The following is a 24,578-nucleotide window of genomic DNA, read 5'->3' on the forward strand; positions in this document are numbered from 1 at the left end:
TGATTCGTCAGATTTTGCCTAAAGTCAATCAAAAGTTTTGTTGTTGTTTTGTTTTTGTTTTTGTTTTTGCGCTCAATGATCCATATCTTGATGTGAATTTAATCAGATCATTAAACTATTTGTCTTCTAATCTTGGAATTACAATTAATTCCACAACAGGTAATCGTCTTATCATAATAATCCACCAAAATGGTTAAACGGTTTCATCTGAACACATTACATCCACAAAGATCCCCAGACTGCTTTAAAAAACTCTGCTATTCCGCTGACCATTGAATGACACCTCATTACAGCCTATAACAGCCAATGACGGCCTTTGAAAGGAGATGCCTCCTCCTGTTCTGACGCCCGATTGCTCGCGACTGTGCCGATGACTGACATCTCGTGTAGCCAATGACATTTCCAAACATTGATATGCTTCTATCAATACTACTAGGTGATTTCTTCATGCACACACTAATGTTACCAACAGAGGCTACTGTATGAGCCATGAATTATTTGGAGAAAATGGGCAAATCTATGCAAAAATTAGACATTAAACACCCCCATTTAGCTGGAATGGAATAGTCCTTGTGCGCGACTATGAGAGTGGCAGTCGACTGAGGCTCTGATGAACGAATTGTTGAGTACTCGACCATATGGAGTCACCCCTAGTGTTAGGTGAAGACAACATCCAAGAGTGGATTTGAAGCTGCTCCTTAATGCGGATATATGTCAAACATTAACTTTGGGTTGGATGGTTCAGAGATGGCAATAAAGCGGAATCAGTATTGCATCTTATGTAGATCTAACATATATATATATATATATCCTCACACTCAGATTATTTGTAAAACCAGACAAGATGCAAATCAATACAGCACAAATGTATATATAGAGCTCTTACGATTAGCGAAGCGTGGTGGACTGTCGTTCACATCAGAGAGCGTAATGCTGACCGTCGTGGTTCCTGAAAGCCCGCCCATCTGACCGGCCATGTCTTTAGCTTGGATCACCACCTGGTAGTTTTCCTTCACTTCTCTGTCCATGCCGGGCAGGGCTGTCTTGATTGTGCCTGTAAAAAAAAATAAAAAAAAAGAAGAAATTATTTCCAGCACTTTTTCCAATTTAAAAAGAAAACTTCATTTTGGTGAAATTGATTTGCCGTCTTGCTGAAAATGAGATCAGATTAAGATCAATTCGATCTCTGTTCCCAACCATGGTTCCCAGAAAATTGCATTTATTTACAGCTAATTAGGTTTGCCAATTACGTTTTGAGGGGAAATGTAGCTGCTGCTTGGATTATGTTCCCTGGCAACGTGCTTCTAGTGTCAGATGTGCTACGTTTCTGTACGGCATAGAAGAGGTTGAAGGGTGAAGGAGTATGGAAAGCAATGACTTTGGCATCCAGAGTCCTGAACCTCATAGTCTGTACTACACAAATGCACCAAATGCAATTTATTTGGCCGTTTCCTATTTTAGATTTCTTCTTGTTTGGACCTAGATACTATGCTGTATATTGTTCCAACTTTTAAGAACCAAAGTTGACAGCAAAAACAAAAACGTTTTTTTGCAATTTAAAAAAAAAAAAATGTAAATCCAATTTGGAGTTTCATAATCTCTTTATCCCTTGTTGTTTAATATTAACAAATCAAATCAGAGTAACAATTTTTACAGCTCTATTCTCCCTGACTCCTGAAGAAATGAAGGATTACAAACAACTACAATCACTGATTTCATCTTGCGGCTGCGTGCCGTCTATTAGCCTTGCCTTGCCTCTCTCCCCCCACTGGCTCTATGACCAGTATTTGTGGTTGCACAGAGTTTTTAGTATTTTTTTATATCCACTCATTTTCAATATTAATCTATAACCTCCTACAAAGTGATCCCACACCAGATCAAACTTTAAAACCTTAAATGTCTTTCCCTAGAGAGCATGTGAGCTGAGTGGAGCCCAAATAATCAGGGAAGAAAAGTCTGGACTGAGCACAGAGCAATTCTGTTTTTACTCTATCCTACTTGAATTTTGCAGTGGCACCATTCACACCATGACTTCAAAACATGCCGGCCCCAGAATCCAAGAGAGCATAACTCTATGTATTTTGCAAGCAGTAATTTTATCTGCACATTATGTTAATACGAAGTTTTTTTTTTCTCATTTCGGAGTGTGCCATGGGTAATTCTCGCTCCGCACTCCACAGGACGTCTGATTGAGCGAGGAGCAGCTGTGGGTCAGAAGAAACGGATATGAATGCTGACCCACAAAAAAAACATATCTGATGGGCTCGCATCTTAACCCTTTATCTGACTGAAATACAGACACAACCAGCTGATTGACAGTTTGATGGACTGGACTGGGCATGGGTTGTTGGAGGGTTTAAGCGTTTGACGGGTTGGTTGGCTGACAGTCTCCCAAACAAAAGTTGATATCTTGAATTGTATGTGCAACCTCTCTGAATAGGCAAAAAAAATAAGTAATTATATCTGCTCCACCACCAATCGGAAAGGGTTTAGACTTTGAAAAGTCCTTGTTGGCCTTGATTTAAGGTCACTCCATTTCTGCTTCACCTCTCACACTTATTCTTCTCTTATCCGCTCACTATCTCTGTGATTGATGGCTGTAGTTATTACTTGCCATCTTCCAATCTTTCTTCTCTTGGTGATGCTGTTATTGAAATTAGATTTGAGCTGTTCTATCCTTCACAACACTTCATAAAAGTGAAAAGTATTTTTTTTTTCTCTTTTGATTCTAATTTTACAGTTTCTCATCTTTGAATATCGGAAATAATAAGCATCTTTCCGTCAGTCACAACATCACAGTCACTGCAAGACTGTAAGAGAACTGAAGTATGGCTTTATCATTATTTCAATATACTGTACATATTGACACTCTATTGGCAGCCATACTGCTCATAGATGATGTTTGTCTCTTCTTATATCAGTGATAGAACTTCAGAAACATAATATGTATATTATTTAAGGGTCATATCATACAGCAACTCATTTAAAAGAGCGATGTAATGCTTGTACATCACTTGTATTTGAAATATGATGCTCTAGTTTACTTCCTTGTTTATGTGATTGATGGCTTTCTGATTGGACACTGCCACAATTGTGGCCGTGGCTCAGTTGGTAGAGTCGCCGCCTCTCAACCGGAAGGTCGCGGGTTTGATCCCCAGCTGGGCAACATGTCCGATGTGTCCTTGGGCAAGACACTTAACCCTGAATTGCTCCCGCTGCTTCAGTGGCGGTGTATGAATGGGATTAGTTACTTCTGATGGATGATACTACATAGCGATCACTACCTTCAGGGTGTGAAAGGGTAGGTGTGACATTTGGTGTAAAAGCGCTTTGAGTAGTCGGAAGACTAGAAAAGCACTTTATAAGCTCAAGTCCATTTACCATTTGTAACTCGTTAACAGATTCACACTTTTTTTTTGATGCAACCCATTGAAGTTACGCATAAGTATGGAAGTCATCATTTATGCAATACTATGTTTGAAGATGCATTTTTCACCCCCGTTAAATTTACATTAAGAGATAAACTTTATTTGCAGAATACTTTTAAAAATCTGTTATAACATGCACTTTTAATTCCCTTTTTCTTTCATCTAAAAAGTGGGCTGCATCATATACCAATGAGACCAATATACCAGTACATAATGCTGATGCATGCGCCTTCATTATCCCAAGTGCAGCCACCAACATCGCCAACTACAAGCGGCCTGACACGATGGATTATTCAGACCCATTTATTGTGTATTGCAGGCAACGCAAACATGCTGGGATTCAAAGTGATGCAGATCAGGCCGGGGTCGTAACTTTCACATTTCTCTCCCTCGTCAGGTCATAGTCATGCATTTGAAGAAAACAATGGTATACTTTCAAGAGAATAAAGATCGTGGAGCCTGGTTCGATTGAAAATAAATGAAACACAACATGTAACCAGTGGAGGTGGGCGGGGTAACCATAGACAGAGAGCTTAACTACTGTAATGGTAGCTGCCTGGATTGTAAATGCAAAAACAGAAGGAACTAAATAAGCAACACAAATGCACAGAAACTGAGTGTGGTTGACTTTGCAGACCACAATGGAGATCGTCTCATAGGAAGACAGTTTTAACCCTTTTCCCTCTGGGAGACCCACAAAAACAGTCTGATACACTGGTCTGTCTATATTCCTGTATTTACAGTAATTGTTGTGATGGTAAGGTTATTTACTGTAAGTTCCACAGCTCTCACATGTAGATAAATGCTTATTCTGCTTGTTTATCGCTCAGAGATACTTCACATTGCAGTGCAAGAGAACTGTTTATATCCATGCTTGACATTAAAAAACTGAATCCAAGACATCCCGCTGTGTTTGGCTTACCATTTTCAGAATCTACAGAGAAATAGGGCTGTCCCTGTAGGATGCTGTATACAAGCTTGGCGCTGTTCCCGTATGTTTGATCATCAGCGTCAGTGGCAGTTATAGTAGCAACAGATGTGCCTGGGAAAAAAAGAAAGGAAGAGCAAACAAAGTCAAGTTCAATGCCAGAATCAGTGATTACGACACAATATACCATCAAGTAACAGACTTCACTTATTTTAAGCATCCACTGTTCATTTAGAGAGAATGTGCAGTTAATCTGACAGTTCTTTTCAGCAATGCAATGAGTCACACCGACTGATCTCCCATCGTCATGTCAAACATCAGGGATCTGCAGAAAATCAAATAGTCGGCTCCACAAAGGCGGAGAAGTCTGAGTAAAATCAATCAGGATTGTAACATTTGCAATCCCCCCTTGGTAAAAAAACAACATAGTATAGATGCTGCAGATTTGCTCAATTATGCATACAATAAATGAAAGGCTTGCAGACCATAACTGAGTCTCTTTTTGTTAGTTTTAGTTCAAATTATTGCTTTGATTAAAGCCTCTGTGCTGCTCGATTGATGTCTTAATCGTGAGATCGTGAGAGTGAAAGTGTGTACGTCATCAAGATATCAAGTGAGGATGTCTGCCTCTGAGTAAGATATTTCAGATTGTATGATGAATTCAATATTCGCCGCGTCCTGTAAATAAATCATTTGATTTTTTTAGATTTTTTTATCTGAATGTCTCAATATATGGACTCAATGTAATGAAATATTTACAGATCATATAAAGTTTTTTCTTTCTACAGTTATTATGTTTGAAAGAATTAGGGCAGCAACTTACCATCCTTTCAGAAACTACTGATTATTTTTGTGATTGATGAATTAATTGCCTTGTTCATCAAATATTCAAAAAGTTGTGAAAAACATTCACATCAATTTATAAAAGTCCAGTGTTTGTTTTGAACTTTCTTCTTAAACATCCAAAGACTCTTCATTTGTAAAATGATGAGAAGTGGGATACATTTAGCAGCGCTCTAAAGTTCACTTCTGTAGACTCCCATGCAAACATAAATCCAGACAAGCAGGGCTGTTTTAAGATAAGCAAGTCATATTATGGTTGCATTTCTTTTTCTGACCTCCTTTGCCAGAGCCAGAGGTGCAAAATCCTACTCAGGAGCTGGGATATAATTACTGTTTTCATAGACTTTCTTTGAGTATATGTGCTCATGGATAGTGATTTTTTTTTATTACAGTTTGGGATTAAATCCACTGTTCTTTTCTGAAAGTCTTATCTGGCAAAAAGTAACCACATCACTTACACTATCTTAAAAACCAACCAAAGACCTTCTATGCACATATCACACATTAAACATTAAAGTGATATGTTCTTCATTGCGTGATAAATATTATTTGTGAGCTAAAGTAAGAGAAAAAGGAAATAGATAGAGATTTCAGCCCTTGCAGAGCCCAGTTCCTCTCGGACTCCCTGTCATTGACTCACTCCCATATTAAGTCCTACATAATCCACCCAAGCGTTTCAATAACGCCACATTGCAAAAAAACGTCCTTGGCATTCAGGAGACCTCTGCCGTGTCCTGTTTGGGTCCGACTGTCTCCATGCATACTAATGAACCCTTGAACATCTGTCCCACTTAGTCCCCAGCACTGATAGCATAAAAGGGAGCTGCTGATTTCTCATGGCTGGCTGGCTTGATTAACCAGCGTGTTCAGTCTGAACATATAAGGCACTTTATTAGCCCGGAGATGAGCAGCGGTGACCCTGACCCACCTTTAGCCAGTGTGCATACAGCTCGGAAATCTAAGAGCAGCGCACATTATGAATCACAAACAGGCCATTGTTATTTGTCAATTGGGTTTTTGATTCACCCTTGATTGCTCCTGTGTATTAATTTGCGGTTGCATAATTGAGGATTGATTTCAAGTTGCATGCATTATTTTTTATAAGCTTTGTTTATATCCATGCCAATTGGTTCATTTATATTACTTGAATGGGACCAAGTGGAGGGCAATGAAGCAAGTCCTTAATTGGAAAGACTGCGACAATTTAAACTTTCAATATTTTCCGCTGCCTATTAAAAAATGGCAAATAGCATTACTTGTTATGCATGCTCAATGAGCCTGACTAAACAAATAAGGATCACACAAAACAACAACTCTGAATACGGCATCCGAGGAGGCAAGTCCAGCTCCTTCACAGCTTGATTGCTGAAAACTGCAGTGGTTTTTGACATGATATCCAAACAGTGGCCCGTTAAGTAGAAAAAAAAAAACTAACTTACCAACTTCAGACATCTCAGGGACGCTGGCAAAGAAGATATCCTTTTCAAACTTTGGCTCGTTGTCGTTGATATCGTGGATTTTGATGTTGAATTCAGTGTCAGGCTCCAGCTCTGCATTAGTGGTCCTATCCAACACCTTTGCATGGAGTGTGTACATTGCCTTCTCCTCTCTGTCCAGCCTCTTGGTGGCGTGAATGTCCCCGGACTTCTCATCGATCAGGAACAAGGTGCCCGCCCCGTCCCCGGTCAGGACATACCTCACGTTGCCTCCACCTCTGTCCATGTTTGAGTGCAGCTGAAAATTAGAGACACGGGTTAACTCACACGGAGTCGAACTCTTATGAACACAAGGGGGATATGTTTTGATTCCAATGGCAACAGGAAATAGAGCTTTAAATCTACCAAAAAAATGAATGAAAGAAAATACAATCCAGAATATACCCAAGGCACAATCACCTTGAACACACCTCCGCACAAAAACAATTCCTTTCCCCCGCTTGTTGCTCACATCAAGTCTATTTGCAATACTGCATGTTGTTTTTCGGACTGTGGCTCAACATTTTGTTCTTAAAATAAATAGAAATGTGCACCCATGGGCCTCCCAATGTTGTAGGTAGTAGGAGTATTGCCAAGGTTCTCTTGTCTTTATGCATTACAACAAGGAAATGTGCTTTCATGAAATATCTCCTCTTTCCTATGCCCTGACAAATTCACCTCTCTCTGAGCCTTCTTTCAACAAAAAACTTTCAGCATTCCAACGGAAACAGCAAACAGGTAATCTTTGTGTAATTTAAACCCCCCAATTAAATATTACATGAAAAAGTTAAGCTCTTTTAACTTACTTAAATGTCTATCCTTTCAAGGAATTTTGGCTTTATCTCTGTTGTGTTTAGGACGTTTGGACATTGATATGAGAATAGGATTTACTGGACTTGCAATGTAATTTACACTGGATATTTGTGTGTTCCAAGTACCAAACTTCTTGACACAGGCCATCGAATGTGTGCTCAAACAGGCCGTTTGGAGATTTTCCCTTCATGACATCACAAAGGGCAGTAACCCCTCCCCTAGGTACTGTAGGTGACACTCCCACAGCTATAGGGTGTTTGTTATGCCCTCTGAGTCTGCCTACACCGTTAACAATCAGGAATTGGCCACCCAAAGCCCTTCCAGAGAGGGGGCGTGGTCAAACACAGCTCATTTGCATTTAAATCTACAGACACAGAATACAGCAAGAAACTTCACAGACATATTTTGGGTTCGACATGCAGGTGGCAGTCCCTCATCTAGACGTAAAAGGACGCTCTGAGACTCGTTTACACCTCTCGAAAACGAGTATATGTGACCGGTAAAAAAAACTCCTCGACAGCTCAGTTGATGAGTCAAACGTATAATGTGCACCTGTGACATCAAAAATGTCACTTATGCACAGTTCCCTTTAGCTCTTTCCATCAACTTTTCAACCGGTAGCTAGTTCCTTTTTCCGTGTTTAAGTTAATGTCATTACTTTGATCAATTGGAAGTTCTGTATTTTTAAAGCAAACTCAGCTTAAGAAAGAACAAAATACAAAACTGTTTTGAAATGCAAAATAATGGAAAGGCAAACAGGCAATTAAAAATATGTTTAATCACAATAAATTATTGAAATTCAGCAATAAATTGCGATTAAAAAAATAAATGGTTTGACAGCCCTGATTTAAACCATAAAGATGTTTTGCAGATGCAATACATTAACTGAAAAGTATTATTCTTTTGTAGCATGCAATCTGCCTTGTTTTTGCAACCAGTGGAGGCGCCCCCTTCTGGCAAATAAAAATAAGGTTTCAAGTTTTAGACACTTCCACATTTGCTTCACTTTAGAGAACAGAGACTATACCAGCCTTTTTTTTCTGTATGTATAGTGTATCATTTACACTAATGTCTCGATTAATTTAATAGAATCCCAGCTCTGTTATGAACACTGAAATAATGGTGTAAAAACCCACTGAAGAATCAGTGAGTGAGAACAGAACATGGCCTTGGCAGTGTGACACACTCCATTAGTTCAGATCAAATTAGTCTTAGATTTTTCTTCCAAATTGCGCCTTTTGAAAAATGATGATAACCTGACCTACAGCAACAACTGCTAAAATTAGTCACCTCTGACCTATCCATCACCTTGAAGCACGCTCTGAGTGTCACTGAGGAGTAATGGCGGTCTGCTGTGACAGACACTTGATTCAAGCTCATTACTGTACTGGAACTGTCAGCAGATATATTTAGAGCACTATCTCATGGGCTCACATTTAAAATGACATGTAGTTAGGGACACAGAATGTACGTCAGGAACTTATTAATATTAATATTCTGCATGCTGTGAGGAAACTAATTATTTTTTTCCCCGCAGTTGGGAGAGCGATGTCAACAGCACAACTTTCAATGGAAAATCTGGAAATGTATTGCCAGAGCGCTGGCAATTTTCAGGCCGAATTAAGGAAATGGGGACGCGTGTGAAAACAAGATGCTGTCAAGTTCAAGATGAACAATATGCACTGAATTTCAGGCTGTGTTTGGGAATATTTGAATGCAAATGAAGCCCATTAATCCAAAGTCTATTAAAGAGGAGCCTTCATTTTTCACATGTGTTTGTGTTGTGGGAGAATCTATTTGTTGTTTCTGAATATGAATTCTCTGCTCAGTTGTGGACAAGTGAAGCGAGGATATTTTATGTGTCTAGGATGTGAAGGCTGCTGCTGCTATTGACTGTGAAAGTCGGGCTAATTTTGGTGACTGAGAGAGTGTTAGTATGAGGTTTTTTTGCATCTTAATGGCCTTCACATCATTGTACATTTTCTCCTGTGAAGTGAGCCTTCTGCAGTACCACGTCAACCTTTTTTCTACTCTGAAATTCACTCCACTCAATATTTTTCCAGAGCATTTTTTCATTCCCAGTTCTGAAACATTGATAGAAACTCGATATCATTTTGTTTAAAAAAAATAAGATACCTGTAGGCTATCAATATAGAGCTCAACAAGACTGACCACCTCTTCGGGGGGGCTCTGGTTCTGAGAGTAAATTCCTCCATTGACATTTCAGAAAATCCTCATATCCATATTTTTAATCCTGGAACTAAGCCAACCATCTCCCCCGAATACTCGTGAATATAAAACATTTGTTTTGGCACAAAAAAAAGATTGGAAATTGTAGAAAAGGATAAAGGTACAAGAATGCAGACAAGATTTTTCATGTGAGAAAAGGAACTGCACATCCCACAATTCAGTGTAATTCCAACAAGAACCAGTGAACATAGTTTAGCTGGCTTCTTTCTGAACGTACACGGTCGTCCTTAGCAGCTGCAGCCCCTTAGCTCAGCTCATTACTGTTGTCACTGTGTGTGTTTTAATAGTTTGAACTATATCTCTAAATACAGCCTTAAGCGTGTCTGGACAAATACAGAGTCTTCACATTTTGCTAACTTACCGGCTAACCGGCTAGCTAGTGGTAGCAGTAATCTATACCGTTCCTTTTCAGCTTGTTTTGCAGAGGAAGCAACAAGTTTATCTTGTGGGTGGTCATGAATGATGAAATCTGATTGGTGCATAGACTACTCGCCTTTACCTGATACCTGATCCCACATTTCATTATTTGATGTCTGTATCGGAGCAACTGTATGAATAATGGCTGCAATAAACCGGTTCACTTGGCAGAGCATATTTCATTACTGCTGTTCAGATTCATTACAACACACACACACACACACACACACACACACACACACACACACACACACACACACACACCAAAATCCTTCCATTGTAATAATTAGGACAATACAATTTCGAACAACAGGAAATGCATTTTATTCCAAATCTTTTGATTGTATCCTCAAGGACCTTCCGTCTGATTATTACCATATTTCCTTTCTTTGTAGTTAATCCTGCAAAAAAGGAACCTGAGAAGCAAAAACAACAAACAAGGAGCCATCAAAGGAGTCTCTGCTGCAGTCCCAGCTGTCTGCAGCATAATAGGAACTTTACAGAACCTTGTGTTCCGTATTTTACATATTTCCCTCGGTCGACGTGGGAGCGTGCAGGCCCTCAGCTCCTGCGTTTTGCTAATTATTGGATGTCTACATAGCGTCAGCTTCCTAATCATATGGGTAAACAGATCTGCTCCCCAAGGCCATATAGATTTCTTACTGAGTGGTAGTGCAAGTAAGGAGGTGTTTCGCTGAAGTAAGCACCCCTGTTGTGTTATTATGGGATAGCATCGAAAAAAAAAAAGAGTGCTCCTGTTCATGGAACTTTTGCAGGCACTGTGCCAGTGACATGGAGGTTAAATATTTGATTTTCACAGGGATGTCTGGTAGAAACTGTATGGATTCAATGTAAACACTGTAGTGACTTCGAGTTCAGAAGCTAAGCTAAACCGATTTTTATTGATGTGTACCAGAAGGGAGATATTAAATGTCCAAATGTAGTTTAAAACCTACTACATCCACTACAGCCTTTAAAAAAATGTGGCATCCATACTCTTGACAGAGTGTTTTCCACACAGCCTTAACAAAATCAAATGTTAGCAGCACCCAACTATATTTGCAGGGATTTAGTGGCTCCCCTTTCAAGGCCTTGCAGCACAAACACAGCCCTTTTCAAGGCCTTACAACAGAAGCACAGAAGAGAGCCTTGATGAGTTAAATCGCCTTGCACAAACACTGAGGAATTGTCAGTAAAGCAGCAAAATCATTGGCAATTCTTGTCAGGTCTCTGGTAAGCATTGCTCGCTGCTGCAAGGGGGAGATAGCAAAATAGAGCGCGGAACGGATACAGGATAATTACTCTTCCTCACTCGCTCCCTCTGTCTCTCAAGACAGAGCAGGAATTCTGTACTGTTGGAAAACATCAGTATAATGCACCGGTATACTCTGCAGGTTAAAGTTACAGCTTAAGGTATCTCGAGTATGCTTTGCATTTTCTTACAAGTTCTGCAAAAAAAATTCATGCAAAAAAAAATGTATCGAGCAAAAGGCCCCCTGCAATATCCCAAGGATACTTATTGGCAAAATATTAGCACAACAAAGCGAGCTACCTTGAATATTGTAATTCAGGGCAACACATTTTTCTTTACAAGGCACAAGACAATGAAATGAGGCAGGAATTTAATAGGATTTTGTTCACTTCAAACACGCCACTCAACTGCTCCAGGATGCAAACTTTGGGCTTGTATTGCTCAGCATTGCAAGTGTTCACACAGTCCACACAGCCCTGCTTAAGAAGTAGGGCACCACAGCTGCACACAGCGAGTGCTCACACTCATTAATGGCCCCGTGAAAGTCAGTTAGAATGAGATTTGAGGGTTTTTTTTTTACGCTTGACGCATGCAAAGCCACTGCGTAGTATATTTACAGGAATAAAAAATGTACTATGCCTCTTTTTTTCACCGTTGACTATTTCTGCAGAGTAATTGCTTGAATAGTGCTTTAAACCGGCCATTTGTTCTGATCATTGTGCGAGGTATCAGTCAGCAGCACTCAGTATGCGAGCCTTAAAGCAGCTTGCCTTTTTCGACACCTTGATAAGCAGTAAAAGCTACATTTATTATATGTTGCAGCGGTGAGTAGTGCTCTCTTTTCTGTTACAAAGTGAGAGTGTGACTGTTCTTTACATCCATTTTTTGATTGCCCTAATCAAGAAATCAACCTCAAGTGACAGTTAGTGAGTGTGTGTGTGTGTGTGTGTGTGTGTGTGTGTGTGTGTGTGTGGGTTGATTGGAGAGGTTTGTTCAAATGTGAAATAAACAAGGCCTCCCACGGTGCACTGCAAAGGCCATTAAGTGATCTTTATAAGGAAGACTATCCAGGCTGTGATGGCTTTGTGCTGGCCTTGAAAGTGCTTTATTTTTTGCATTTGGTCTCAATCTTACTCTCTCTCTCTCTACCTCTCTAATCTCTTTGCTTTTCTGTTTATGTGTTTAAAGGTTTCTAGCACTCGTTCGATTGCCTCAGCTCTTTCTGTCCATCCATTCAGTCGCAACATAGTTGGTTTAAATTGACAATAATTCAGTCTTTAATGTTTTACTGACATCCACAACTTAGACTTGCCTGCTAAGTTTTGCTTAAAAAAGAAGATAATACAATAAATCAAAGCTCCTGTGAGGACATTTTAGCAGGTTATGAAACTGACTGAAATGAATGCTGATGCCTTTGTATGACCTAAAATAGCAGACAAGACGATGAGGTATGAGATCAATTAATTAATTAATTAATTTTTATAGGGTTACTTTTTAAAGCTGCCACAGGGTGGGTCTCAGTCAAGACAGTTTTACAAACATCCTTTACTCCTTTACATACAGAAAAGTTTTAGACAGATATCTACATCCTGCTAAATGTCTACAGAGGATTCCTAAGTCTCTCTCTCTCCCCCTCTCTCCCAGTGCAGCATGTTGGCATGTAAACATGATCCCACATTATCTATCTTTTTACAATTGATGTGTTTTTCTGATTTTGTATACAGGAAAACATTCTTACAAGTTTAACTCAACAACATTTCCAATTTGTCCTGTTGATGTCGACATGGGCACCTGACCCAAATAAACTCAGTTGATTCAGAGATTTAAACAAATAAAGCGTTAAATACTAGCTTTACGGTAATGAACCGTAAAAAAAAGAGTTGCAGATCAATCAGGAATCATGTATGGTCTTCAGCTCTGCTTGTTCGATATCTATCCATCCATTCATGACCTGTTCTCCATTCATCTCGGCATCTTTTCAGAACATTGCTCTCTGTACATCCATCTCTGCTTCCACCGTCTGTTCCTCAACTTAGAACAGATCAGCTCTTACGGTTATCCATATGAGTAGTTTTAGTACTTCTTCCTAAAGGACAGTAACAGTATGTAACTGCTCCGCCCCCCCCCCTCTGCATTAGTAATTTATTACAGCCTGGTGTTTTTCTGACAGTTTAATAGCGACTGATATTGGACACAGGAGGAGAAGAGGAACCTGTGAACGCGATTGCTGTCATGGTGCAGAAGTTTGGTGCCAGAAAGCGTCAAAGAAAGGCGAAGAAGAAAGCCACATCGCACCCCTCACTGACACATCAAGGCATGGCCCCATTTAGAGTCAGCATTTGCGTTTGCTGCTTCATCACATAACACAACAAGGTGAGTTTCATCGGCCGTCGTGATTGATATGTTTTCGTCTCCCACCTCCTGTTCCCCGTATTCCATTAATTTTTCCGCTGTTCCTTCCTCTCCACCACATCAGGATGATGCTTTCTGCAAAAAAGAAGTTGTCATATCCCCCTACTCAACCTCGCACAAGACACTTGTTTACTCCGGAGAATGAGGTGTGTGTGATGAAAGCCAGCTTCCTCTGAGAAAATTGGCTGTCGACAGTCACCTCATTTCCCTCCCTCGAGTTGATAACTGTAGCGTTCCCCATCACACCTGTCTTTATAGTGCTGGCACGGGTGAGCTGACAACAACCTCTCTGATCTGGTTGGGTGGGAAGGAGGAGCATTGTCCTAAAAACTTTTAATTTTGAGGGGGGGATTATTGTGAGGAAGGTGTCTTGCAAGTGCTGAAGTTTTTGTATTTAATTTGATCTACAGACAATTTTTCTGACTGCTGGGATCACTGAAGTCTAATGTCTTTCTTAAATTTGACTCGTCTCTGCCTTTAACTTGTTCATTATTAAATCGTCTATATACAGGCTCTGTCAAACTTCCATACAGACTTATACAGATTTTCTATTTAAAAAAAGCTTGTAATGAGGATGTTGTTTTTGTAAGTATGTTTTCCAAGTGTGTAGAGTGTCTTATTATTTTATTTTATTCATTTTGGAGTGTCCTGTGAATGCCCCTCTTTGCTGACCCATTTTTCATTGTAGAAAAGTACAACACTGTCTAAAGTTTCCTTTCTTTCTGTACTTATGCTTGCTATTTTGGGTGCATTAGAACATTCATTAGACAATCGTGACAAAATTCAGTGCACTGTAAGTAGTAAAGAACTCGTGATGCACAAAACTTTAGTGAAGGAACATCTGAAACTTTCTTAATAATGGTCACCATCTTTGCTTAGCTGTTACATCTTTATCACCACATGCCACAGGGGGCACACAACAACAATTTAAAATGATAGTTACTTCAGTTTCAATCTTCACATATCTTCACAGGAAAAAACTGTAGTATGGTGGCGTAATTTCCCTGGTAGCAATCCACCATTATAAAGAAGAAGACAACACCATTAAAAGTTGCCACAGCTGTTTGAGTTTGATGCCTAAAAGCTGTGTTTTAATGGTGAAAAAAGTTACCTGTTTTAAGTCACACCCTACTCTAGCACAGAGTACATGATAAACCACAAGGTAGTATCCAAACAGGTGTATATGAACTAATAATCCCTTGTTTGCACTCCAAAGGCCAAAAAGTGTGTAACTCCTAGCCGTCGAAAGTTACTGATTGGTGACATGCTGCTGGTTTGGGGCCCTAAGAATTAGCGTCCTGGGCCTACACTGACTTTCATTATGAGTTGACCGTGCACATTATCAATACAAGAGATAAACGCATTGATAAAAGTAGGAAAAAGTCGTCTATGAACCCACTACACACCACCACCCTAAAGTAGGCAGCAGAGGGAAACGTCCCATGAACTGAGACATAAAGAGCGATTCATGCAGCGTCACTGGATCAGAGCATTGACTGCTAATGAAGGTGGATCAGAGCAGCAGAGCAGACCTCCATGAGTCAGCAGTTTTTATAAGTTTGTCTCCACAGAGTTTAAGAATCATACGCCTGAGAGTACGAGTGTATATGGTGTTGTGTGTTAAGTATAATAAGTAAATTAGATCATTGTGATGCTAATTCCGTTAGCCAGTTAAAGGCATTTTCCAGTTCAAGCTAACCAACGGCAATATAGGCTACATCCCGGTCCATCTGGGAGAAATTGTGCACTCCTGGAGAACAATACACCAGCTACCATTGCTCCAGAGAATACATCAAAGTCACTCAATTCAAATCTAGTATTGATATTGAGTCTTTTCTTTAATGACTGTGGTTTTAAAAAGGGCTCGCCAAAATTAAGTTTCAGCCTCATTGGCTGATGACTCATGTACCCTAGAATTATTTAAACTGATTTGATGAGGTGTCTGATGAAAATGACTTAAATTCATTGTAAGATAAAGCCACTTCTTTCCCCCCGCCGTTTCGATCCCAAAAAAGATATGAATACATTGATGGCATCTGCTCAACAACAGATAAAAGGGAGTTTGAGTTTTTTTGATCTAGTTGTGTGTTTTCACTGTTGACACAATTTGATAAAATGCATTCTAGAAAAAGAACGGTGTAAGGCTGCGGGGGCGGAGAGAGGAGTTAGTGTGCCGTGTATCTGAAAAGCTCCAGTTAACTGTGCCTGTAACCGCCAGATTCCTGGCAGCCCATTCGTCTTCAGCCAATTACATCAAACACTTCTTTAACAAGCTAAAACCGCCTATAATTAGTCTGCAGACAATGTGAGTGGACACGTTACCTTGCCGACATATTGATGGTCATTTCCTGTGTACTCCTCCAGCAGAAAGAATTGATTCCACATCCATCCACGTTTGGAGCGCTGCAGAACCCTCCCGTCACTCTCCGGCATCCCAAACAGATTCCCTATAGTCCCAGGCGGGAAAGGCAGGGCAGCGCTGGGCCACAGGATGGAGAGCATCAGGAGGAGCAGAACCTGATTGATTATCATGGTATCCAATCGGCTGGGAAACGTCCTGGACGACTTGTGAATTATGGTAATAGGCTTCTTGTAGGATGTGTTATCAGAACAGACATTGTATTCCTCTCTTTGATGTCCTTTAGATCCCTGTGAAAAGAGGAAGCTTCAGTCAGGAAGCACGTCCAGAACACTTACATTTACATCTTTTACATTGAGCTTTAAATCCTGTACGGGGTAGAAGAACCCCCGAGACAGCTTAGACACCACAATAGGGCAACACATCTTTGGATGAAACAGTCATACCAACATTCCTGTTCACTGGGTTTCTGTTTAATATCTTGATTTAACAGGCAGCGGTTCTCTCTGCAAGGCAAATACAACTCAAAGGTCAGAAATGATGGAGGCAACAAAATACTTAAATCAAGTCACTTCTCATGAAAACAAGAATCTTACACAACAAAGTTTTACTTTTAGTTGGTGGCAGAGAATCCTGAACTTTTTTGGTCGTCTTTGCCTCCTTTAAAAACCCATCTCTTAAAAGTACCACCTTACCTTAATAGAAGGTGGACTTGTGGGTAATGCATTCATTTGGCATATTATGGACTGTGCTTCATTTGGTAATATGGGCCACTCCTGTCTATGGTTCAGAAAATGACACTGCAAAGACTCAAATCTTAGCCGATGTTTTTGTCCAGGCCCAAGGCGAGACTGTCTAATAACACTAACTTTGTGCCACATTCATCCGATAAGTCCAGATAAACATCCTATTTCAAGATGTTTCCAGCAAATTGAGACATTACATCCCGTTTCAAGGAACTTAAGTATATTTCGATTACTGCATTGGCAGCCAGCTTTGCTTATTCCAAGCAATGCGATGAACATTGCTTTAGACCGCAGCTGGGCACACGTCCGTTAATCCATTCATTGTTAGTTATTGACAGAACTCTGCAGGGCTGCCATGGGAGGGCTACTCTCCAGTGCTGGGAGAAGAGAGCCTAATAGGTAAGAGGTTTCTACGGCTCATGAAGAGGCATGAAGCCCTTGGTTTCATAGCAGGGAACTATCATGTGATTTGCAGGAAAACCCGTTTAGTTCCCTCCTCATGATCTAAAACTTTGCCCACGTTTAGTTTGGGCATCCAACATGTAACACTATTTCAATCAGGAGAGACTTCATTAAGAATGAACAATTATTTATTCAACAATATAGGAAATAAATGTTCAAAGCCTTTGGGGATTAGACGCCATCATGTTGACTTCATGAGGGGTAATGAGGCCGACATCAGGATGGGATGCCCCCCCTATGGAGTCTAGACACTGTTGGTGATGGTGAGGATAGGAGAATGCAGAATGTGATGAGGAGTGGGTTTCTGAGGCTGTATCTGAACTCTACTGAGCTGGAATGGAGGTGACTGAGGCGGAGGAGGTTTGCAGCGATCGCACTGAAATGACAGACTGACTGTTGAAGAGAGAGAGAACACGTTTTCAAATTTGACCGCGGCAGGATGATTGGTTGAGTGAGGTTGTGGCAGAATCGGGTTGGATTGTTTAACTTCGAGAGTAAACGCCCAAAATCAAGTGATCACTAGAGCAGGGAGACGGAGGAAGTGGTAGAGAGGGAGTGGCTAAGTTGTAGGAAGAAATTTGATAAATGTGTCAATGTGGGATCAGCATAATTGGTCAACTGTGAGATTATTTCTTATTCCTGTAACTGAAAACAATATATGCTGCTTCCAAACATAAATGTAACTTATTAGATAAGTCTCAGTAAAGCAGACAACCATTCACAAAAAGGCTTGAATCCAGGAATACTGTAGTAGGTGACTCCAAAAATCTCAGAGGAGAGAGAGAGGAAGAGAGAACAGTCTTCAAGTATTAAACCCCAACTTAGAAAAAATATTTGGATAGGTTTTATGTCATAAAATTTTTAATTATCCAACAAGAAGAAAGCATGCGAAACTAATGGAAGTGATTAATGACTAAGAGAAATAAAAAAATAAAAAAGCCACTGCAGTGTAAGAGGCTGCGATCACTGTAGTGCATCAGCAGCTAAATGAATGTCAGACCCAAATGAAGTTTAATAACTGCAGCTACAACTCGCTTGTCATGTCCCCGTCTCCCTCTGTATTTGAGTTGTAAAGGAGCGAGCCGCACTAATTATAAGTTGCATTACTGATCCGCAAACAGTGCTTCACAGCCGGTGAGTGTGTTTGAACAGCATAATACAGGCACCTCCAGGAGCTGAACGCTTCTGACAGGAGCAAAAGGCACTGCTGTAAAAACGCTCCACTGAAAAGGCAGCTCTTATTCTTTTTTTTTTTATGTCCTGCAACGCTCTCATTCGATTTCTTACGGACGCTACAGGAGGAAAAAGTACATTACTGCCACATCTAACCCAAGAAAAAAAACTGCTTCTTTTTCATCTTGTCTTTCAATTTTTTTGTCCAAAAACTTTAACTTCTGGGAAGGCACGGTGTTATTCCTATAAGATTTAATGATGAACAAACAGGAGAATACGTCTAAAATCATCAAAGTGATCCCACTGTGTGTGTCAGATTTGTGCCTATAATAAGGTTTCTCCTGTTATTGGTAAGACTCCTTCCAATACTTCACTAAGGCTCTGTCCCTATTAGGACTCATCCTGATAGGTAATTTGGGTATGCATGCATAATTGATGCTCTTTTGGAAGTTAATCCTCATAAATCTTGCCTCTCTTTCTAATAGAGCCCATTTAGTAGTTCCCCCTGTACCAGAGTTATCCAGACAAGCTTTTCACTGAATCCCTAAGGGGAGGTGGGGGGGGGATGCTGCGTTAAGGCACATGCTACTTCCACAATTCCTCTTTGCTTTTGTTCGGCACGCGCTTAAATAAGGACTTTAATGTCAGCGGAGGCATTCGCTATGAGCAAATTAGTATTAGAGTTCCATTGATGAATATAAATGAATGTAATCCTTTGAATAGAAAATCAAATAAGTGAGCTAATGAGATCCCCACGTAAATCATTCTTAGTCACTCAGACAGTTTTAGCCAATTAAATCGGCAATCGTTTTCAAATGCCACCCAAGTTTACATCGTTTTTTTTTTTTTTTTGTCAAAGTTTGACTCATTGTGCTTCAAGAAATCCAGTGAAACACAAAGAACTATGGGGGATATCTTGGTAGCATGGCAGGGCACCAGAGCTGACTTTGACCTTAAATAAAAAGTCCATAAACATGTTGAGTTGGATAACTAAAATATGAGTTTTCTTTATGTGATGCCAGGACAGAAAGTTCTGCTACATTTTTTTAATGTTACTTCCTTGTGCGCGCCCATCGTGTAGCTCGAGCGTGACACGTGCATTCCCCGAAATCAGGAAACGCCGCCTTGCAATTAATCTAGTCTGATGCTTGTGATTGCATTTTCTAATTATCATTCCAGCCTGTCCTTGAGTTTTAATAGCATTCTGGATATTAATCTTTGATGTGGTGTGCCTATTAAGCATTAGGGGCGAGTGTGTGTCTTTCCCGAATTCTTCCAAACACTCCATTAAAAAGGATGAGCGAGGAGCTGAATCCAAGCCAGATCCTATAGACTCAAGCTGAGTTATCTCAACTCATTTAGCCCATTAAACGCCGGGTTTATGAAGAGAGGAAAAAAAGTTGTTTATGATCAGATTAAGTTTAAAGACAGCTTATATGGCTCGGCATTTAAAGCCAAAGATGTGAAGGGATGGGGATAGTTAAATATGCTTTTTAAGTGTTTTTCCGCGGCTGTTATTCTTAATCTTGGCTAAGACGCACTCTGGCGAGAAGAAGCTCGGCTGTGCCCCACTTCTGTAATCTGCAAAATTATACATTCTTGTTTTGCTGAATAAGAATATCTTTGATCAGATATAAACTAGCTGTTCATCAGGATATGCTTCCTGGAAGAAAAAAAAAAAAAAAAGCACAGCCTTGCACATTAGTCTGTATAAATTTGTATGCACATGCAGCTCCCAAAATTGAACACGCAGGCTTTCCCCCCACAAACATTAAACGGAGCGCTGCAACTAAGCACTTTTTATGGCTCCTCTGACTTTAGGAGGACAATCATTATAGGTGCAATGTGCAGCACAAGTCTGGCTGCATGGTAAACCTTTTTTTTTTCCAGAGGTCTTGCATGCATAATGAATCGATGATACGCCATATATGGGAGACTATAAACACCTAAATTGACCATCTGCTCCTGATGTTGCTGCAACCTTTCGGCACAGATTATTGTAAACATCTCCCTCTGTCTGCATGGTTTTAAAGCAGCGCTGTACTCTTACCCACAAACTCCCATTACATGAAACATTTTGCTTTTTTTTTTCCTGCAAGGAATATCTTCTGTCCTTAATGGATCCCTTTATGAAGACACATATATGACAAAAGTCTTCCACTCATTACAGTACTGTATGTACTTTCCTTTGTATCATCTACTTTGTCCCATTTCTTGGCTCATTTTCTCTGCTGCAGTAATTACGTCATCATATGTATTCTTTTTTTTTCTTTCCAATTTTTTCTTTTCAGTGCAATCCAGTGCAATGCATGATGACCCTTTGGTTGTACCCTGCCTTCGCCGTGCATTATGGGACTTTTTGAATCCACCATGTGATGTATAATAGTTATCACCATACATCCGGGCACTACCACAAAACAGAGAACTCACCATATAACTGAAGTTACAGTAGGATACTGCAGAGAGGGATTTGAGAAACAGACTATTTTTTAGATATTTAAATAATCAAATGTATGTATATTCATTAATATACATTGCACATGCACATAATGTGCACGCAACCTGATGCAGATCCAAAAAAAACGTTTTGTCATATAGATCATATTTTTACAGACATTCAGCTCCTCAGCATTCAAATTTCTTGTAGTGCAATGTACAGATTTTAAAACGTCCTAAACATCTACAGTATGCATACTGTATGTCTGTTATGCAACTGTTTTAATAATTGAATTATTTCAGATATTTACTTATGATTTTGTCTGCATGCATTTCCATCCTAAAAATAGATGGAACTCAAACTTGACCCAATTTCCCCCTCGGGATCAATAAAGTATTTTAGATTCCGTTCCCACATCTTACCACAGAAGCCTTAACCCCCACTCGAACCAAGAAAAAAATCACACACAAGCACACTCGCTCGAACACAAATGCAGAGCTTCATATGGATGGCACGACATAATTATGCATCCGCCATCCAAATCCTCCTACCTACTGCATAATTTCAATGCAAATGTTTCAACTGCTGGCATTGAAGCACCATTTAAATTACAGCTTTCTGCTCTTCTGTTTGAGGAATTCAACAAGTGGCTGTATTTTTAAGAGCCATAAATAATCCCAGACGGATATGGATTCATTAGGGGGGATGCTGAGATAAAAAGAAAAAAATGGAGAGAGAGAGAGAGAGCAGTGGAAGGGTTGCAAGGTCATAAACCCATTGTCACGATTTGTCCGCGTGATCATTTTTAACCTGCAGCATTCTTCCAATAACGCGATTTACAACTGGGTAAATGCAGTTCTTTTGCAGCCACAAACACTAACTACATGTAAGAGCTGGCTGCAAACTAGTGTGATGTGATTGGCAGTTTGAGTAGCTCCAGTGATTGCTCGCCGGCACTGACAGACCAACAGAGACAGAGAGAGAGTGTAAATCTAAAATGAGGGGCGTCGATGCACCAAGATGCAGCAGCACCTGTGCAAACCTCCACTTGGTGGAGCCCTAGTCCTTTCCTCGTCTCCTGTCTACCACCGGCTGCAGTCTTTGGCAAACCTCAGCAAGCTTTACTCATGTTTTGAAATCCTCTGAGCAGTTTTTTTTTTGTGATACAGTGCACACTTCCTTGTTGAAAAGCTGCTCGAAGAAAGGGAGGGAGGTCCGCTTTTTTTTTTTTTTCTTGAAAAGGGTGTATTGACTGTGAAAATGCAACAAAAAATTTCAGTCGATTAGGGGAAGAAAAAAAAATTCCAATATTGGGTTGACCTCAGGAGAATTTAAGCATATTGAGGAAGGAGAAGGGGGAAAAAGTAAACACTGCATGTCCTTTTTTTCTTAAAGATCTAACAATAGTCTGAAGGAGATTTTATCTTCACCAAATCACAAGAAAATTCCTACAGCAAAAAGATAACACTTGGATCTTAAAAAAAGGGTCCTGGTATTGAAACAAAAATGTTCTTATTAAGTCTATAATTTCTAATATTCTCTCCTCCCTGTGTTCTATTTCCTCCCTGACATGCTACAACAAATAAATATTCATGCTTAATCCTCTAAAAACCAGCTGTGAAAAGCTCCTGAGAGCCTCTGTGCCTGTGTGGGAGAAACACATTCCCCACCTCTTTCTCATTCCAACGCCGAAAAGGTCACTCCATATCTGACTATAATTCAGGGCGCGTGTTAGTGGCTAATTTGCGCTAAACAATAATGGCTTTACATGGGCGACCTGGAGCACACTAGCATACCCTACAATATCACTTTAGTGGTTGTAAAGCTGTCAGAGTGCGAGAGCAGCAGGCAGCACACGGAGGACTGAGGCGCTTACAGCAAGAGAGAGAGAGAGAGAGAGAGAGAGACGGAGAGAGACAAGAGGGGAAGAAGAGAAAAGAGTGAGCGGTTGGATTAAGTTTGTGCTGTGGAGGATATGCACATGTACATACTCGGCAACACTGCCGGGTGCTCTCGTCTCGCTGCTCGAACACGGCGATAAACACCTCCATGCGTTTTTTTTTTCCTTCTTTTTTTCGGGGAGATATGAATGGTACAGTGCCTCTCCATCAAATCTGCTCACAAAGTGTGATTTGCTGTCACTGCTTCATCACTCACACACACACACACACACAGACAGACTCACATAGGAGACACTAAAACAGGTGCACAAACACTTAGAGGCATTCATTTATACATTGCACATGTGTGCACATTAGCTGAATGCATCCACCGGTGCGCAGTATGGATGTCAGAACAGCACTTAGTTGCATGCTGCACTTTGGAATGAGTGACAAAGTCAGTGTGAGTCTTTATAAACGCACAGGCTGACCCTTTAATATAAGGTCCACATCAAAGTGACTTAATGCACTGTGTGACATGTGTCATGGGCTGATTATTATGACATTTAAAGGTGATTTCACACATGCTAAAACACATACTTTAACATGTTTTTTCTATGTGCTTCATCAGGTTTTATTAACAGAGAATCTAAGAAAAAAAATCCACATATGAATAAAAATACTTTTTTTGAATTCTGCTCTGGTGCTGCCACAAACACTTTCATTCATTCCTCGTCAAGCACACCTCGTACATAAGTGAATCAGGAAGACAGATACGAACGTTCTCACTGGACAGAAAATCACATTTTCTCTCACTTCAGTCATTTTTATCAACCTCTTTGAAGTTGCAACACTTTCTTTTTTTTTTTCTTCCAAGAGCTATCCACACTGATGCATCCGTCTGGCTCTGTCACAGAGCAGGAAGCAGATCATCACCCCCGGAGTCTGGAGGCAGACAAAAAATACAAATATGTCCTAAAACATTCATCAGGAAAAAAAAAAAAAAGCCCCTTACCTTTGGTTTTTCACAGCTTAGCATCCATCTGTGTCAGGGAGTGCGCGGCGGCTGTGTTCCTACTCCTCAGCAGTGCTTAGCGGCGGAGAATCTGACTCCTCACGGCAGTGCTTACATTCCAAGACTGACAACAGCACAGCTGGTGCGAATGTGTATGGGAGTGTGTGTGTGTGTGTGCAAGAGAAGAGGGGAGAGAGAGAGAGACTCCTGGCTGCTTCCCTCCCTCGCTCTATGCTTCTCTCTTTCTCTCTGCCCTCCCTCGCTCCAGTTCTCCTCCCCGCTCTCTGGCTTCTCTCCCTTTTTCCTCCTCTACACTTTCTTTCTCTCATGTCTCTCTCTCTCTCTCTCTCTCTCCCGCTCTGTCTCTGCCCCCCTCCCTCCCCCCCTCCCTCCCTCCCTCCCTCCTCCACTCTCTTTCTCTCTAGCAGTGCATCACTTCTGGCGGTGGATGTCACCGAGGCTGAAGCTGAGGCGACTCTGTCCCTGATTGGCTGCCATTCACAAGTTAGCGATAAAGAAAGAAAGAAAAGGGAGAGAGAGAGAGAGAGAGAGAGAGAGAGAGAGGAAAAACAGGAAGAAAAGCAAAACAAAAAGGGGAGGGCAAGTAAGAGGAGGGGAGGAGGGAGAAAATAGTGCCCTTACATCCCAGTGAGCATCAGTTGACTGTGGAATGGAGAAACGGGGGCTG

The 24,578-nt window shown here is 40.5% G+C and overlaps 1 protein-coding gene across 1 annotated transcript in view; it reads right to left on the reverse strand.

Moving 5' to 3' along the window:
* Positions 1-24,194, reverse strand: part of LOC132994258 (cadherin-10-like) — a 38,446-nt gene extending 14,252 nt beyond the window's left edge. Inside the window, exons 1-5 of the mRNA XM_061064488.1 lie at positions 23,891-24,194; positions 16,141-16,467; positions 6,639-6,933; positions 4,351-4,470; positions 887-1,054 (exon numbers count right to left, since the gene is read on the reverse strand). Of these exons, the coding sequence (XP_060920471.1) occupies positions 887-1,054; positions 4,351-4,470; positions 6,639-6,933; positions 16,141-16,467; positions 23,891-23,914 (934 nt within the window). The 5' untranslated portion in view covers positions 23,915-24,194. The remainder of the gene's footprint in view (positions 1-886; positions 1,055-4,350; positions 4,471-6,638; positions 6,934-16,140; positions 16,468-23,890) is intronic.
* Between the last annotated feature and the right edge of the window lie 384 nt (positions 24,195-24,578).

This window comes from Labrus mixtus, chromosome 19, assembly GCF_963584025.1.
Source record: "Labrus mixtus chromosome 19, fLabMix1.1, whole genome shotgun sequence".
Classification (NCBI taxonomy): Eukaryota; Metazoa; Chordata; class Actinopteri; order Labriformes; family Labridae; genus Labrus; species Labrus mixtus.